This window comes from Morone saxatilis, unplaced genomic scaffold (assembly GCF_004916995.1).
Source record: "Morone saxatilis isolate NCDOM2014 unplaced genomic scaffold, NCSU_SB_2.0 Contig16, whole genome shotgun sequence".
NCBI lineage: Eukaryota > Metazoa > Chordata > Actinopteri > Moronidae > Morone > Morone saxatilis.
In genome coordinates this window covers 12,070,736-12,088,342 of record NW_023339718.1, presented here as the reverse complement: position 1 = coordinate 12,088,342, position 17,607 = coordinate 12,070,736, and the positions used below count along the sequence as shown (strand labels likewise).

General features: G+C 40.5%; 2 protein-coding genes across 2 annotated transcripts in view; both read right to left on the bottom strand.

Moving 5' to 3' along the window:
* aopep (aminopeptidase O (putative)) overlaps window positions 1-845 on the bottom strand; it is a 30,782-nt gene extending 29,937 nt beyond the window's left edge. The window contains exon 1 of the mRNA XM_035658869.1: window positions 84-845. Coding sequence (XP_035514762.1) covers window positions 84-814 — 731 coding nt within the window. The 5' untranslated portion in view covers window positions 815-845. The remainder of the gene's footprint in view (window positions 1-83) is intronic.
* A 1,727-nt stretch (window positions 846-2,572) lies between these two features.
* dock8 (dedicator of cytokinesis 8) overlaps window positions 2,573-17,607 on the bottom strand; it is a 56,818-nt gene continuing 41,783 nt past the window's right edge. Inside the window, exons 36-49 of the mRNA XM_035658235.1 lie at window positions 17,303-17,437; window positions 16,922-17,074; window positions 14,122-14,280; window positions 13,919-14,019; window positions 12,483-12,675; window positions 11,729-11,872; window positions 11,244-11,375; window positions 10,833-10,967; window positions 10,275-10,364; window positions 9,664-9,900; window positions 9,406-9,549; window positions 8,178-8,284; window positions 5,153-5,323; window positions 2,573-4,400 (exon numbers count right to left, since the gene is read on the bottom strand). Of these exons, the coding sequence (XP_035514128.1) occupies window positions 4,349-4,400; window positions 5,153-5,323; window positions 8,178-8,284; window positions 9,406-9,549; window positions 9,664-9,900; window positions 10,275-10,364; window positions 10,833-10,967; window positions 11,244-11,375; window positions 11,729-11,872; window positions 12,483-12,675; window positions 13,919-14,019; window positions 14,122-14,280; window positions 16,922-17,074; window positions 17,303-17,437 (1,953 nt within the window). The 3' untranslated portion in view covers window positions 2,573-4,348. The remainder of the gene's footprint in view (window positions 4,401-5,152; window positions 5,324-8,177; window positions 8,285-9,405; window positions 9,550-9,663; window positions 9,901-10,274; window positions 10,365-10,832; window positions 10,968-11,243; window positions 11,376-11,728; window positions 11,873-12,482; window positions 12,676-13,918; window positions 14,020-14,121; window positions 14,281-16,921; window positions 17,075-17,302; window positions 17,438-17,607) is intronic.

Genomic DNA, 17,607 nt, shown 5'->3' with positions numbered 1-17,607 from the left:
GGGGGGGGGGGGTCTAATCATACTTTGAATAACCACTGTTTAATGGAATAGGGAATTTGAATGATTTGCATCTTGAAGCAAACCTGTTGTCCTGGTCTTTGGTCCACCTCACAGAGCCTCCCATTGGCCTCGTCTCATAGCAGATCCTGACGGCGCGAGGGAACTCCTGAGGTGATGCGACCCCCTTCTTCCTCACCTGCAGACTCCATCGGTCTCTATGAAAATGCAGTGAGTTGCCATACTGGGCACCAGGGGCACGACTACAGAGCATAAAGAGCTGGTGCTTGTGTCTCCATCGGCTAGAGGGCATGGAGATAAGGCTCTGAACAAAGGCTGCTTGTGAGTCCTCTGAACGGCCCCCTGACCACTCAGATACAACCTCTGGTTCGAGGCTAGACATGGCTGACACAGAGGTTGTGTGCACCTCTTCGACCTTAGACACATCAAGGTCACAGCAGTCCAGCACTAGGGTGAAATCGCTGTCGCTGGTGGTTTCCCACAAATGTGAAGACTGAATATTTTCATTTTCAGCTGCAGTCTGCCCAAGGCCTTTTGTACCATCCTCCACTGTATCCACACCACGAAATCTACACACACACGCATCCTGACTCCCTCCAGCCTCTACAGTCCCAGCTCCCTCACCAGCGCCAGCGTCACTCCCCGCTCCAGAGCAAGGTTCCAGGAACAAAATGGCACTACCGCTGATTACCTTCCTGTCAAAATGAACAGTCAGGTCCAGTACATAATGTCTGACAAGTATGTGGTTAGTATTGGCTCGGAGTGGAAGGTCATCCGTGTCCCCATCCGGCTCCATGTCACACAAATGGCATCAAAGTTGAGCTGCTAAACCTAGGGGGCAAGAGCAAAAATAATGCTTCATTTATGGGGTTTTTTTTTCCCAAGTTAGAAACTTTTTTTTATTTATCGTAAGATAATTGACTGAGTGTGTGTTTATGGAAGTTTCAGACTAAACTAATAGTTGTTATTCTAGCTTCCTGTGGGCTGAGGTACTTATTTTAGCCTGTGAATAAAGTGTTCTGCCAGTGAACTGCGATGAAGCCAATCTGTCAGGGTCTGTATGCTCAACTTAAACGTCAGTGTCAAAATCCATCTGTTCACACATTCCACACAGGAAAACAGTTTCATGATCCAATTTTGATCTTTGTTAATAAAGCGGTAATAGCATAACACCTCAGCACATCGCCAGGAACACCTAACTGTCTGTAGTAGCCTATATTAGAGCTCTCCCTCTGTATATGGGAGTTTTTTTTGCTGTCACAATCCTTCCATTTAGCCTGCTGGGCATAAAGCAGGCTTGGCAAGACAGGGGCGCAATTACCATTTACAGCAGGAAATCCTCAGAGGTTATGCAGTGCAGGAGTATATTCATAAAATCTGAGCACACAAAAACAGAGGATAATATCTTCAGCAACAGGAAAGGGCAAGAAAGCCATCATATCTGCCATTACTGTTTAGAGGTTGGCTAAAAACATCCATCTCTGACCTATGACTACTCAGCTCTTGGAGTGAGTAAGTTATAGTAACTTTCAGTGCTCACTAGTGCTTATATTCACTGTATTTCTATCACTATAGACTGGAAATGGGTTGCTATGGGCTTAGTGGAGGACAGATTAAATAGATAAAAGGTGTTAAAGACTAAAAGATCATTGTGAAAGTTTAAACTGCGACAGGTCAGGGCGCATTCAGTGTCCTTGCAGGCAAAACAGGTAAGAGCTTGCCTCTCATGCATGTCAGACCAGAAAGAAGGTAACGTTACTGTTCCCATCGCCTCATTTCATCTTTCATGTTTCATACAACAGTCTGCAGAGCAAAAGCAGATATACTTCAGAGTAGTGGTTTAGTACATTGGCACGCATATGGCGTTACACAAACTGAGGTCGTATGAGAGGACCTGACAGCTCAGTAACACACACATTGTCGTGTTACAAAACCCTTGAATTGACGGTGGAGTTTGAAACTTTACGGTGGTATGGAGCTAGCTAACTGAGAGTAGTATGAGGGAGTTCAGAGCTAACTTTACAGCACAAGTCTGCTCTCTGTCACTCAAAACTCAACGCCCAAAGCTAGAGCAGCGGTGCCTCCAGAAATCTCAATCTTCACTGTAGCTAACAGTATATTTAACAGCGTGTAAAAGCGGCCGTCGAAGAAACCGCTGGGAATCACAAGTTCTCCGTCGTTGTGAATGTAATCAACTGACCTGTATCCGTCACGTCGATGTCGCGTCAGTGATGGCGTCACACGGACGCGACAGCAGCAGATTGTAGTTTTTACCCCGTTGTTTTCCCGCCTTTTATACTCGCTTTGTAGTTTATATACTCAGTTTATAAAAGATGTATGGTGGTAAAAAAAAAACATTAGTAGATATTTACCGGATACATTTTTATTAATCTGTAATCTGACTGTCACTGTGGTGAAAATCACAAATAAAATGAATGTAGTTAAATGAAATATATTAATAATAATAACACCTTTTTCAAAGGCCACTTAAAAAAAAAAGAAGTTTAAATTATTATTAATTATTAAATTATTAAACACAGTTGTGACACATGTGCATATATTAAGTTTTATTCAGGTGCTTCAACAGCATTGTATGCATGACAAGTTAAAATTCCACATTTAATAAAACACAACAGGTATGGACATACAAACAACTGATAAAGAAACTAAATGCAGTCTCCAGTGGTTGAATGCCACCAATATATATATATATAACATCAACTTTCAGCAATATATTGCATGTTTTAAAAATGGGTATGCATGTTAATTCTCACAGTTAATATGCACAATGTATAACCTTTTCATCTTATTTAGCCATTTTAAAATCATTCAACAGTTCATAAATAAGAGATGTACCTGGAAACAGAGTGAGAAATATTCAAATGAGTATTTATAATGAGTATCAAAATGTATACCCACTTTTGAAACACCAGGCACATTTAAATTACTGAAATACAGTATGAGCTGCAACATAACACCAATAAAATGAGCGGTTTCATGGATGTCAAATAAAATCAGGCTGTCACTATTCAATACTGCAAAGCAGTAGTAAATTTCTCCTCTGGAATGTATTCTGAAATATGGAGTAAACATAATTCACACTGCAAAGCACAGTTGTGTGGAGTAACTTTTCAAAATATTGCTTTTCTAGTTAAGTATCTCAGTTCCTAAGTAAATATAAGGAATGAACTAAATTTGGCACTGTGTGTATCGTAGGAAGTGGTCTATTTACAAACAGGTACTGAAACTACTAGAACATACACCGAGATTGTTACAGTACACTCTGTCATTGAATCTTGCCTACTCAATAATATTCCATTTTTAATATTATTGCTATTTTTCATCTAAAAATACATTTCCATAAAATAAAATGCAAAATAGTTTTTCATACCTTTGTAAACATCTTGGTAGCAATCTGATGTAATACCTCTACTATATACAAAATGTGGATTTAGAACATCGGATAGGTCTATCTGCCTCCTGTGAAACCCTTAATAAGTTAAACTGTTCTATCAGCTACATGGCCATGTATGCCCAACAATAATAAAACAAGAATAGCATTGAGAGTTAACACAGGAAATTGTCTCTCTTTTTCCAGTGCACAAATCCATCCATACTCTTACTGCTCTAACTGGCACATGTCACGCAAAAGACGCCCAGAGTAGAATTTCAAAGGCCCATTAGCACATAGCAGAATCATTTATCTTCACTGAGTACAAAGCGACTTCAGTATGGCACCAAAATCTCCCACTCCAAACATTATCTAAATAAACACACATCCATTCACACATTTACATACACATACACACAGGACACAGGGATTATTGGCACACATACAGGCCCTGGGCCAGCAAGGAACTCAGAGAGGAACTCTAGTCTGCTTCTATACCAACCCAGAGGAAATGTTTGCAGCATTATTAGGACTTGCAGTTTACAAAAAAAAAGAAGGTCAAAAATCAACAGAGCCAAAGCATCTGAAGATTTTACAGTGAAATGCTCAATAAGCTACACTTTGCTTGAGATTCCCACTTCCCTATTTGTATGTGCTCACTCTCCTTTTGCCTCCTGTAACAAACAACCATGAAATGATAAAACTGGACATACATCAGACATTAATCAACACTGATGGACTGTTAGAGAGTCTTTCATTGTGGACACAATACGCTGCTCCAGCACAGAGGAGTGCAAGGGTATCATCAGCATTTCTTTTCCTCCTATTTCTCCTTTTTCATCTTATCTTCTCTTTTTTCCTCTCTTGATTGTGTGACAGCCTCCCCTTCCTCTCCGTAGCACTCTCTAACTCTCTCTCTCTGAGACGAGCTGTGGCATCTCAGGAGTTTTCCTCCGGAGCTCTGCGGAAACTTAGACGTTTGAAGGAATCCCTGTGAGAGGGAAAGGGGGGAGACAAACAAGCGTAACGGGCCCAGGTGTTAGACATGATCATGCATGAGTAATTAGTGTACAATATTAAGGTTATTGCAACTTGGATTGTATATGCTTTTTTTATTAGGCAGATACATTGGCAGCCATTATACTAGCTAACATTAGCATATTGCAGGTGTATCTGTGTATATATAAATATGTGTCAATACATTTTCTAATTTCTCTCAAGTATCAATATTGGCATTGACCTCAATAACTCGGAATAAACAGGGCTATATCTTTTTATTATACTGATATTTTTTATATATGCTTTTCTGGTGTTAATAACCGTCCACATCTGAGTTCATTCTATCATAAATACAACTGATCCTGAGAGCCTTCTTCACATTCCAGAGGGGATGAGTATCCTTTTGAAATACATGCTCATCCCTCAGCACTGCTCCAAGATTTATCAAGATTATCATGGTCGATCATAAAAGCATTTAGTGAGCAATCAGTCTTTAGTAATACATGAGTGCAATTTGGCCGTGGCACTCAATCTGTGTACTGTGGCTCAGGTTCAGCTATCAATATTTGTAAAGATGACACAGACAGTGTGAAAGGATCTCTGCCTCTATTCCATTTGTTCTCACTTTCCTTTGGCTTCAGCAATCATACCGGGTGATGAAAAGATCAATGATATGTGTCTTTTTTCACCTCACTCTCTCTTGTCAAAGCAGTATTGGCTGTTTGACTTGGTGGGTCTGTTTACCTTTTCTCCAGCCGGGGCCTGATGATGGGTTTATAGAGCTCGGGAATCTTCCTCTCCAGCATAGGCCTGAGGCTCTCTCTTAGGCGGTTGTAGTTTTTCTTCAGCTCCTGCTGGTACTCTTTCTGGTCCAATGTGATCAGGTGCTTATTCTTCTCAACTGCTTCACCACACCTACAGACAAGAGAAGGAAAAAAAAAAGACAAGACAAGTTGAATGTACACCTTGACCTTTTTAATACAATAACCTCAAACCTAAGAACTAAGAGCTTCAACAATGATTCCATGCAAACCAATCTTGCAGTAATCCCCTCTAAATCCCCAGGCCTTCAGAAATGCACTGCACTGTTTCATGCTAACAACATCCTGTAACTACTTGACATAAATTAGACTCCTTTGCATACAAGAAGTCTAAATTAGTTAACAATGTACTTGACTGTAAGAAACTCCTATATACCTATTATATCTTTCCAAGTACCTCTGCTAGAATTTGAGCTAAACTGTAAATGACCAACAAGACTGCTATGATACACAGTTAAAAAGGAGAGGCAGAGGTATAACTCCAAATCACAAACGTCTAAGAAATAAAAAGGAAAATGCCTTATGGTAAAAGAGAGCACCACAAGATCCGAGCTAAACAAAGAGCAGGGGGCAGGTATGGGGTCTCCCCGCAGTCCTTTATCATGACATGTATAATGGCCAACATACAGAGCAGTCTGCAGGAAATCAGAGAGACTGGGGTGATTGCTAACACATGTCTGAGTTTATCTCTTAGATTTTAATGAGAGTAATATGGAAACTGCAATGTTGTGTAACAGTATACAGTAAATACTCAGGGCAATGAGCATTAAGGACCGCTCACAAGAGTGAAGGATTTTCCAAGCCATACAAACATACACTGATATTTAGCTCTCTATCTGACTGCTTGGTTTGAAATTTTTAAAATTAATTCTACTAGTATCTACAATATTTCAAACTGTCTAAATGAGAGTGTATTCTTTAGCAAGAAAATATGCATGTCTTTTTGAGTGTATTATTATCTCACAGGTTTCCAGAGCTAACTTAAAAAACAACAGCCTATGGTCATCTTTGTCAGTTACTGGAGGTAGATTATCCAGACTCTGGCCAAGCAGGGGGACGTGGGACTAGACGGCAGCAATGCCACAGCTTGTGAACTGTCAGAATCTGGTAAACAACCCCTCTAAACATTCCTCTTTTCGAGCTTCTATCTCAAAGACAAAATGTTTTGGAAATGTCATTATTACAAAAGAGACTGAGTGGCATTAACTTTTGTGACCAATTTAGCAGAACAAATGTACTGACTTTGATTTTTCAAGAGAGACAGTTTTCTTGGAGAGATGTTTGTTGCCGATATTTTTCACAGTTTGTTTACGAACCAGACAGTCTGAACCAGACTGTAATCTACTGAAGTTTTAATTCTTTCATCATTCACTTGAATAAAGTCCTTTTATACCTGAATTACAAACATTTTCTGGGACTCCAAATAACTTTTTTCGAAATTATGTGAACTGTATCTGCCCCTGAACTAGGGCTAAGCAATAATTTTATAGTATATTTTAGGTGAAATTGTATCATGACAATATAAAACCAGAATCAAAGGCTGTCCACACCAAGAATAATAACTATAACAATAACAAGCAAACAAACTTCAGAGACCAAACCAGCAGCAAAGGCCATTTGGCCATTTTATGTCTCACGCAAAATGTTGTTTTTAATGTGTAATATGCAGTCTAAAATTACGTTATATAAGCCTTTAATAAGTTGTCTACCACAATATTGTTCATCAAATCACTCTGAAAATGATCCCAACAATATAGTTCACCACTGTCATTGTCGTTATAGTTGTGGTGAGGAATCAATCCATCCATTTGAAGTAGAACCATTTTTAAAACTATGTATTTATAGTTATTGTTCTCGGTGTGGCCGGCCCTTAGAAGCAGTATTTACAGTAATGTGTTGCACAGCAGATGGCATGTTTGGATGTGAGACCTGATGTCTGAAGGAGACATACTTTTGTAACGGGAGAGATTTCATTCAGTGGGGAAAAAGCTGAGCAACTTTGCAAACAGTCTTTTCTTGAGAGGACTTTTTGGGATGCCAGTGTCAAGAAGATTGGCATACAAAGGGTCCAGTGCCAGCTTGCTTGGATTTAGGATAGAAAATAAACCTTTCAGAAATTACAGTAAATATTTGCCAACCTGCTTGTAGCAATCAAGGCAGCTGGAATGTGACATGAGGGTTGGAAAATGAAAACCTTTGGAGGCAAATGGCACACACCCACGAGATGAAAGCACACACATACACACACACACGGTGTGCAAATGACACACGTCTCCTGCAAAAAAATCACCATATCCTCAGACTCACTGCTGTGGGTAGGGTGGTTTAAATTATGTTCCGAATATTCAAAATATAATGAAACTCTTGGGAACAATAAACCTTTGCAATTACAGAAGAAAAAGTGCTTAGTAATTTTAGGAAGAAAAATATCTTCAACTGTCATATGGAAAATGAAAAAATAGTCACAATGGCTTATATTATTTCACATTCTTCTTACTTGGTATGCAATTTTGTGAAGATTATCACTTCCATCTCTGCATCTTGACTGACATTCTACTTAAACAACAGGATATCAGTCTCCATCAGTCACAGTTGTCTACGGGGCTCTTTTATCTTCCTACACTGACACCAGTATGGTGTATACATAGAGCATCCAGGAGAAGACTTTCACTCCTTCCAAGTCGAGTCTCACAAAAGGTACAGAATTTTCTCCTCAGAATTCTCTTTGAAGTATTGTTCTATACCTACTGAGCCAGTGTCAGCCATTGGGAACAATAAAAAGAAGCACAAATGCAAATTCAAGTAAAATAGTTGGTGAACTACTTTAGGTTTATGGCTCAAAATGAAATTTCTTGTTGTTTTTGGGACAGCTGTGGTGTTTTTCCTAATTTTTGCATGGCTTTGGTGCAGTGCGTAGTCTAGGTGGTGTTTCTTTGATCGTAGCTTACCTCATTATAAACTCTTTGAAACACAGGCGCAGTTTATTGTGGTGACGGAAGAGCTTTGGGTCCGCTGGGATCTCATTCAGGAAGACCTGGGCCACCTCCAATGGGCCCTACAACGGAGGAGGACGGGCGGAGAGAGTTAGAGAGACAAAGAAAAGAAAGCAAAAACAGAGCGGAGGAAGGAAAGAGAGGAGGTAAGAGAGGAAGCATTTGAGAGCATATGAACAAAGGGGGGATGAGAATACCCCTCATTCAGACAGGGGGAAATGACTTCTTAACTGAATGGCTAATGCAGCTATGGGCCGAGATGCTGAACTAGAACATGAGGAAGATATCAGATCAGAGAGGGAGCCATGATTACCCTCCTGCATGGCTAATGTCACCGCTAACCCCGCATACACCCACCATTTGGCTCCCATTTGCCCAGTATGAGATCTTGTTATCCTAACTTATATTCATCATAAAACCACAGCACGCTCGCACAGCGCCTGCATCACGACAGGCACAGTTAAACAGCTCTGATTAGCATCATAAACGCATTGGGCTTGGGCCTCAGTCCTTGTTCTGAGCTACGGACCCACACACAGAAACCCAGCCTCCTGTGCTGATTACAGTCAAGAGTTATATGTTTACGGAGCTGCTGAGCATTAGCGTTATGTATACAACCATCAGGTCGGAGCAAGGGACCTGTCAGATTAGACGTTGGAAGATAAAGCATGGGGGGAGGGATCGGAGCGGCTGTAGCTAGCTTCATCATTACTCCAACATTCACCATGCTGGCAGGACCTGGAAGCTATCAGATCAAAGAGACCTCCGGTTCAGCGTGCCGTGCAGCAGAGACATGAAAGGAAGAGGGGCCATGAATTGACGTTTTAACTAAATCAGGGGAAAAGCAAAGGAAGGATTAGGGTTATGGATAGGGTGAAGGCTTTGATGTGTGATCACTGTCATGTCTCCCACCTGCACTCTGTGACTACAATGGAAACTGTAAATGTGATAAGATAAATAGAGGTAAATTATTCTGGTTTATTTTCCCCTGCACATTAAGAAGGAACACTCAGGGGGACAAAAGGGCCCATGTTTGACACAAAGCGCAATCATTTTGGGAGAACAGCCACCATTTGGTTAAACATGAAGTAAGTGATCATTTCAGCTATAATAGGAGCAGACAGGCAGTAGTGTAAACTAGAAGCATTGCTTTAATTCAGAAAAAAATCTGCAGTTCTCGTACCTGGTTAACAGTGGCTCCCACAGAGCCTTGTAGCAGCATCTGTAACATCTTAGCATCAGGCTGTTCTCTGTGTGTAGCAACTGCTAGCTCTCTAGTCTTCTTCTGCATGTCTTCTATGGCCACCTCAATAGGAGTCAGGTCAAACTGGAAACAAAAAAAAGAGGTAATATTGTACAAATGTATTGCTGCAATCATAAAAATGTGGCAAAACTGTCCTCAAAGCTGCTGGATGTTCTACACCATGAATTTGGCACATACCTCCTCTTTCTGGATGACATTGATGCGAGTCTTGACGTAGGGGAAGGCATGCATGGTAGTGAGGATGGTCTTCCTCTTGTACTGCTCGTTGAGTTCCCCCCGCGGCCGTCCGCTCTTGGTGAAGGGCGTGGTGTACATGAAGCGCCGCAGGTTGAAGTTCTTCTCAAAGTTTGTTAGCCGGTCTTTCATCTCATAGTCGTCAAAGAAGGGCTCCACATAAGTGATCTGGATGTAAGCCTGGAGAGGAGTCGTGGAGTTTACTGTTTACTGACAGTTTTCCAAAGTGGCAGACAGAAAAATCGAAAATGCACCTCACACAGTCAGGTCTTTTTTAATGCATTACAGATGTTTGTTTCTGCATAAATCTAAATTTGTGTCTACACACTGCCTGTTAATGTGAATACAATTGATTTGCATATTTTGTGAGTGCTGTAATCTCTAACTTCACATAGTAAAGCCATATATTAATATTTCCACTGCTATCTATAGTATCATAATCCATATTTTTGCTTCATACCTACTAATTAAGATGAAATTCAACCAGTGGGGTCATTAAATGTTTTAATTACAGTACAGCCATGTAGCAGCAATCAGTAGTTTACATCATCTACCTTGTTGGGGTCGAGTTGTTTTCTGTTCACTGGTGTAGAGTCCTTGATCATCACCAGTGTTTCCTCTCCAAAACACTGACTGTAGAAGTTCTAGGAGTAGGGGAAATTGTGTAGTTAGTATACAGTATTGCTCATAATATAGTCTATCATGACTTTTCTGCAAATATAATGCAGATTTCATTACCATTCAAGGCTATTCATGTGAAAATAAAATGTTGAAAAGAACCCTTGAAAGCATGAAATAATTTGAATTTCACTTAGCAACTGTTTCACTGACTTATTTTATTCAAGAGTGAGGCTGACATTGTATTGCTCTTCATGACACGATTTCTCTTTTTAAGCATGTAAATGAATTCCAAGGTTTCCAAGCTCCCTATAAATTCACTAAAAGCAGATGGATGATTGTGAGTCTTGCCCTCAGTCATTCTGTTCACTCAAAGTCTCTCAGTCATTATCAGATTCCACTAGTCCAGCCAGGAACCATCTTCCCCTTTCTCTCCACACACATTAATTCACAACATATTAGTGCACATACACAAGCTCTCTCCTCTCTCATACCTCCAGCCTGTGTGATATCTCAGGGAGATGTGTGATCCCTGGCTCCTTGTAAATGAATTCCCATTCGTCAAGGTCGCCGAACTTGGCCCCATAAAAACCCACCCGGAAATAGGTTCCAAACATCCGCTTATGGCCCTGGAGGGAAACAAAAAGAGGATTTTATATTAGTCTTTAATCAGTATGACATCGCTAACAGATTCTTGCTCATTATGTTATGCCTGTAAACAATTAAAAAAAATACTCTAATGTTGATTGTCTTTTTCAAGGATCTTAGTTATCCAGTCATTTTAAAGGAACAAATTCTATGTACTTAGGAAATACCTTTTTTATGTTAATGTTTTTCTTATTTCTACCTTAACCGTGATTTAATAAAAGAAGCATACATATATATACATCGCATATTGTTATTACCTTCTGAAGGATGTTATCAAAGGCTCTCTGTAGTTTGTCATGAGTGGATGCCAGTTTTCTGAAATCTCTGTGAGCCTCTAGGATTGGTATGATGATCTTGTAGACCTCATTCACTGCCTCATAGAGACCACCCTGATGAGACAGCCATCACTGCTGGTTAGCATGACCACATACAGTACATAAAAAGGAAAAAGTTTCATTTAACACTAAAAATATAAAACCAAAAGTTCTATGGCGTGACTGCCCTAAAAATACCATTAACAACTCAATGCAAACATCTGCTGTACCCAAATTGTATACCACATACTGTAAGTCTGGTTACTGTTAACTATTAACTTGACAGTTACTTCAGTAAAACTACTTTAAGGGGGGTAGATTATTTTGTTCACCACTTTAATGCCTGCTTTAAATAAATCATCCCAATAAACATTACTAAAATAAGTGGTCTACAATATAAAACATAAATATCAGCTTCATTGTCTCACATTGCTGAAGAGCTCAGCAGCCTGCTCGAGCAATCCCACAAGGCCGCCCTCAGTGAAGTAGCGTCCCGAACACACCCCGTCCTCGTCCGGGGACAGGATGTCATCCGACACCGCCGATTCCTCCAGCACGTTGGGGGAGATGTTCTGAGGAGAAAATCAGTCAGCTAATCAACCATTTAAGCCCTCTTAATCAAATAATCAATCACATGGCTGACTTTAAAAGGAGATGTCCTACAGTGGGAAATGGAACTAATTTGATGACCATCCAATCAATGACCTGCTGACGGCTTCAGGTTAGAGTGTCCTATACTAAGCGCCTCAGAGGTCCTGTGTGTGACACAGCATCTTCATAGTTACTGGTATAACTGTTTGTTTTCAGCTCAGGAAAACAGTCTGTTCACATGTTCCCACAGGAGCACATTTGCCTTTTTTCCCCCCCTTCAACTTCAAAGAGCTGTGGTAAGCAGTGCTACCAGGGGACCATATTTATATGTTGACATTATGAGTGTACAGCTCCCCCCTCTGGACACACACAACCAAATTTGGAGGTATTCCGTCGGGAGATATGTGATGTGGTGTGTTGTGCAGAGGAGGGTTTGCCACTGTTGAACAAAACAACCAGCAGTCACGACAAACAAATTATAAATGCTTATTTTGTGTGGCTGTGATGGTTCCGTTTTAAGTCTGAAGATGTGGATGGATACCATTAGTTCCTTGCTAATTTGGTGTGTATATCTGTATTTGTGTTCTCTACCTGGAAGGTGACGCTGCCAACGGGCAGGTACTTGTGATCTTCCAGCATGCTGAGATACTCGGCCACCAGGGCAGCAGCGTGGACCAGACACATAGCCGACTCAGTGTAACACTTCCTGTTGTTGTGCTTCTCTGCCATGTTCTGCAGCCAGGTCAGACGGAGGTCAGGAGACGTCTGGTAGCCCTTTGCTATCCTGAGGAGGGGAGGCGAAGGAGGGTATTAGTTTTTTTTTCTTCTTTTCTTTTCTTTAATTATCCAAGTAAAAGTCTCATTGAGATTTTTAGGCAACTGTTTTAACACAATAAATGCAGCAAACCCAAGAGACTAAGAACGGCACATAAGTAGTAGAGATGCAAATATGGGTATTTGAATTTTTAAAAACCTATTAATTAGGAACAAGTTTGTTGGTGCAAGTGCTGCAGCCATTATGCATGTGTTGAGTACATTTATGCCAATATATCTTTGCTAAGAATTTGAATTATCCCACTCTGCTTTATGGTATTATTTACAGTTCTTAAAATATACATATGCAAATCAAGTTTAATTCTTTTTTCAGGCCTTTTTATTGTCTATTGCACTCCATGTGCCATATAAGCCATGATGTCACCCACTATAATTTATTCCTACAGTGTAGGAATAAATAAATGTCTACATATAGAGAGTGAATATCTAAAAACAAAATGTGTGCATGAGAGTGAGTTTGACAACGATTAAAGTATTTGGGCTGATTAATGCTTTTATGGGCAAAAAAATAAAATATGGAAAATGTTTTCTTGTTCATGGAATGCATGAATAATCATTAGCCTAAAAACATGGGAATAAATCTAAAACACTCTGAATGAATTTGTTTATAAAGCAGGTGAGTCACTATACTATACTCACAAATGAATTCAAGCATCTGGAGACCAAATGTCTTGTGCATCAATGACCTGTGTGTTTAGGAGCTTGGAGGTAAACATTGGGGTGAGTCTAGGTAAGTGAGTAAAGCTAACTGGTCATTCTGTGCAGCTGCTAAATGCTCACCAGGTGACTGGGACCAAAACCCAAACAGAAAGGTGCATGATAAATGACACATATAGGTGACATAAGAACATGCTGAGGTAAAGTGATGTATGCTCTCTTTGAATCACTGTTTCCCCTTTGTGTTCTCACACACACTCATACACACACACACACTGTTTGCATTTGCATATACACAAAGCCAGATCAGAAGACTAAACTGCTACCACATGGTTACCATAGTGAGGGCACCAAATAGAGGCAAAACAGCCCAGACCACAGAGAAATAGGAACCAGCAGCGCAACATAGAGAAAAGCCGCAGGGTGACGAGAGAGAATAGAGAAGAGTGGGGAGTCAGTGAGATACTAAGAGACAAACACTGAAGACAGAGAGACAAGGACACAACCTTCCACAGATGTTGCTTTGTGTTTCTCACCTGTACATGAGGTCCATGAGCATCTCGGGATCTTCCTGGAACTCCCTCATCTTCACTGTGTCTGACAAAATACTGTTAAGGTTTCTTAGAAGCTCATCCACCTGAAAATACAGACAAACACAAGAGGCAAGTATGAGGCTACAATATGTTCAATATCAGCAATGTAATGCAGTAACTGTGTGTGTGTGCACACCATTTTATACCTGCGAGGGCAGCTGAGTGTTCTGCATCTCGGTGTCCTCCTCTGCGTAGGCCAGGATGGTGCGGAGTGAGCGTCGCAAGTATTCCTCCTGAAAGTCTGATGACTTGCCCACCAGTGAGGCCAGAGACATGGTGACCTGCATCTTCACTCTTGAGAAGTTCTGACGAGCACAGAGGAAACCACAGTGAATGCCAGTGTTTAACATTGTGCAGTGTTTATAATACAATAAGACAAAGTGCACATTTAAATAAAAACTTTTCCTTTTGATGCATTCACTGCCAGCTAAAGAAAAAAATTTAATGTATTCAATGGCTAGAGAAGGCCCTCTAACATATAACAGGCAACTCAGTTTGCAAGAATGCCAACATTCTTTCTTCTGTCCCTATTTGATTATATTTTGCCTCTAAATTACTTTACCACAAAACGTCCAATAATGGCCATGTATGGCATGTTTTTACAGAAGAGGCTATTTAGAGACATGCCATTATGTTTGTTTGCCAGTTCTAAAGTACCCTATGTGCTTCAAATTCCAAGAGAGTCTTTAAAAATAATGTACATTATACAATTTACTTCTAATTCTTATGGTCTAATGTACCTCTGGTGTAGGCAACGGATATGACATACAAATATTGCTATTGTGGTTCCTTCTACTACTAGTACTCACTCTATTGGTTGCTGTCCTATCCTAATATTAATAAATATCAGGCAGAACTAATCATTCTAAATAAGGAACTACTATATCAAAAATAAAACAAATAAAACAAAAGCTGTTGTCATATATGGAATAAAACCATCTACAATGCTATATGGGAATTGAGCAGGAGAGTGAGTTATGTTTGTGTTCTGGCAATTCAATCATTCTTTTTTAACCTAGCCTTCAAGTTTCCTACTCAGACAATGCAAAACCTAAATAATCAGTAAAACAGATATAAATTGAAAATCAAAATGCTTACACACTCTACTGTGTGGTATGTGTGCAATTGTAGGATCTTCTAACATGCAATTAAAACAAAGATTTCCACATATTTTCCATCATGCAATACGGTGCCTTTGGAAACAACTTTGCTTGTGCCATGCTCATTTTATCGTTAGCACACAGAAAAAGACAAGCTGCAACAGATTGGTTATTTGAAAAAGAAGAATAAGCGACAGTTATATTGGTAAGCTGTTTTTGGTGTGTTTTTCTTCTAGATCTTTGTCCCTTGTCCCCTCCCTTTCCTTGTTTCTCCATCCTTCACACTACCTGTCCAGGATAACAGGCCTGACAAACACCCCTCCCTCCTCTGCAGCGAGGACCGTGTGTATGTGTGAGAGAGAGTGTGCTCGTGTATGTGTGAAGTCCCATCTATCTCCAGCATGACCAGCTAAGCGGGAAATGATCTCCCATTAGCAGAGACATAATCACCCATGGATCATCTCTACGGCCCCATTCTGTTCAACTGAGCATGGAGCCAGAGCCTAACCACCCATCACTGCCCTCTAACTCAGTGTGTACGTGTGTGTGTGTGTGTGTGTGTGTGTGTGTGTGCATGCTCAAAAGTAGCCTAAATGATAGCTTAAGTCAACACATAACCCTCTTTGTCTTCCTCTCTTCTTTTCATTCTCATCTGCCCTTTTTCCTTTCGCTTTCTTTCAAACCTTTCAATAACTGGACAAGTTTTAACCACAGGAATTTGTTTTTAGTCATTTGTTTCATTTGTCCGTTTCTAGAAATAAAGCCTGGTATTTTCTCTTTGTATTACAATAATCTTAAATCAAAGTAAATGATGGAGAGGGGGGGGAAGTGTGTGTGACAGACACAGAGCAAGACGAGGGTGGATGAAGGGATGAAAACATAAACAAAGGAAGAGGTAGTAAGTTCTGTGCAAATGAGTCATACGGCTGCTACGCTAATTCAGATCACAGCTCCCTCTGTATACACCATATAAACAAACATATGCCGGGACACGCAGATGGGAAATGCTCTCTTTAAACTGGAAATACTTGTGTGTGTGTGTGTGTGTGTGTGTGTGCGTGCGTGTGTGCCAGTGTTCTCCACAGGCTGATGTCTGACTTTCATTAACGCGGACAGACTGTAAACACAGGAAATATCGACTGCAACAGCAGTTATCGAACAAGCAGAGAAAATGAAAGAAGATACTCGATCCTAAACGAACCTTCCTTCAGATCTGTCTCTTGTCAATCTTTTTATTTCCCTCCATCATTGCTTCCCCTCTGGCAAAAACACTCCTATATCTCCATCGTGACTTCCTCCTTTCCGCCCCTTTCACATTCTCTCCCTGCCCTTGAGGCCCATATACTTAAACATTCACACATATGTATTGAAACACACACACATACACACACACACACACAGAGGTCTGGCTGTCATTAGTTAAAGAGGGGTTGGAACATAGGGAGGCAGACAGTGACATATCTCTCTGCTCTCTACTCAGAGACACATCCTTCAGCAAAAACTTTCTGCAGCACGCTCAAAATAGACATGGAAAAGACATTAAAGCCGAGCAGGAGAGGAAGAGTGGAGAAGATAGGATAAGATGTCTTCAATGTGTGTTCATGAGAACATGCATCATAAGCAATTCTGAACTCTCATGTGCACTTAAAATAAATTAAATCTGACATAACTGCAATTTCTTCTGAAAGCTTAGATGTTAAATAATGTTTTATCTGACAGAAAGGTAACACATGCATGACATTTGCTTTGTGTAGGCGTTTCTATGTGTGTCCTTACAACCCACTGGAGCATATGCACAGGATCATCTTCTGTGTGTTTGTGTGTGTGTGTGTGTGTATGTGCTTACACTGGCATTGCTGTAGCTGTATCTCATGATGAGGTAGAGGGTTGCACAGGCCTGGCTCCTGTTTTCATCGACAGGGCTGCTGCAGTACTGAAGCACCTTTTGGCACAGGTCCGCACACTGCTCCGCCTCCTCCTCAAACAACAGGTCCCCAAACTGCACACAAACATACAGATAAATGAAACCAGACACGCAAGGTGGTATACACAGACACACGCATATACACACAAATTATTCAAGCTTGTATCAGCAGGTTACCACCCCCACAAGCAAATAAGAACATTTAATTTAGACACAGATAATGTTTGTGTATATACACCCACCCACACAACTCCTTCTAAATCTTCACCAAACACACAAACACACAAATCATAATGACAGTACCTTGACAACAAGCGCTCTGAGTGTGCTGAAGGTGTGAGAGAGGAAAGTGCTACTCTGGTTGCAGGTGAGGGCGTGGAGTAACACCTTCAACACCCCGCCAACCACACTGTCCTTACACTCAGACAATGGCACTGCCTGGACAGGAGACAGATGAAGAAAAATTACCAAACATATGAGACAAAAGGTAACAACTGTGGATACACCAGGAAGTCACTGGAATGTAAAACTAAATGTTTAACTGTGAAGTGAACTTTACAACAGGGAGGTGGTTTAATATGCAGTCTACACAGATATTTTTCAAACTC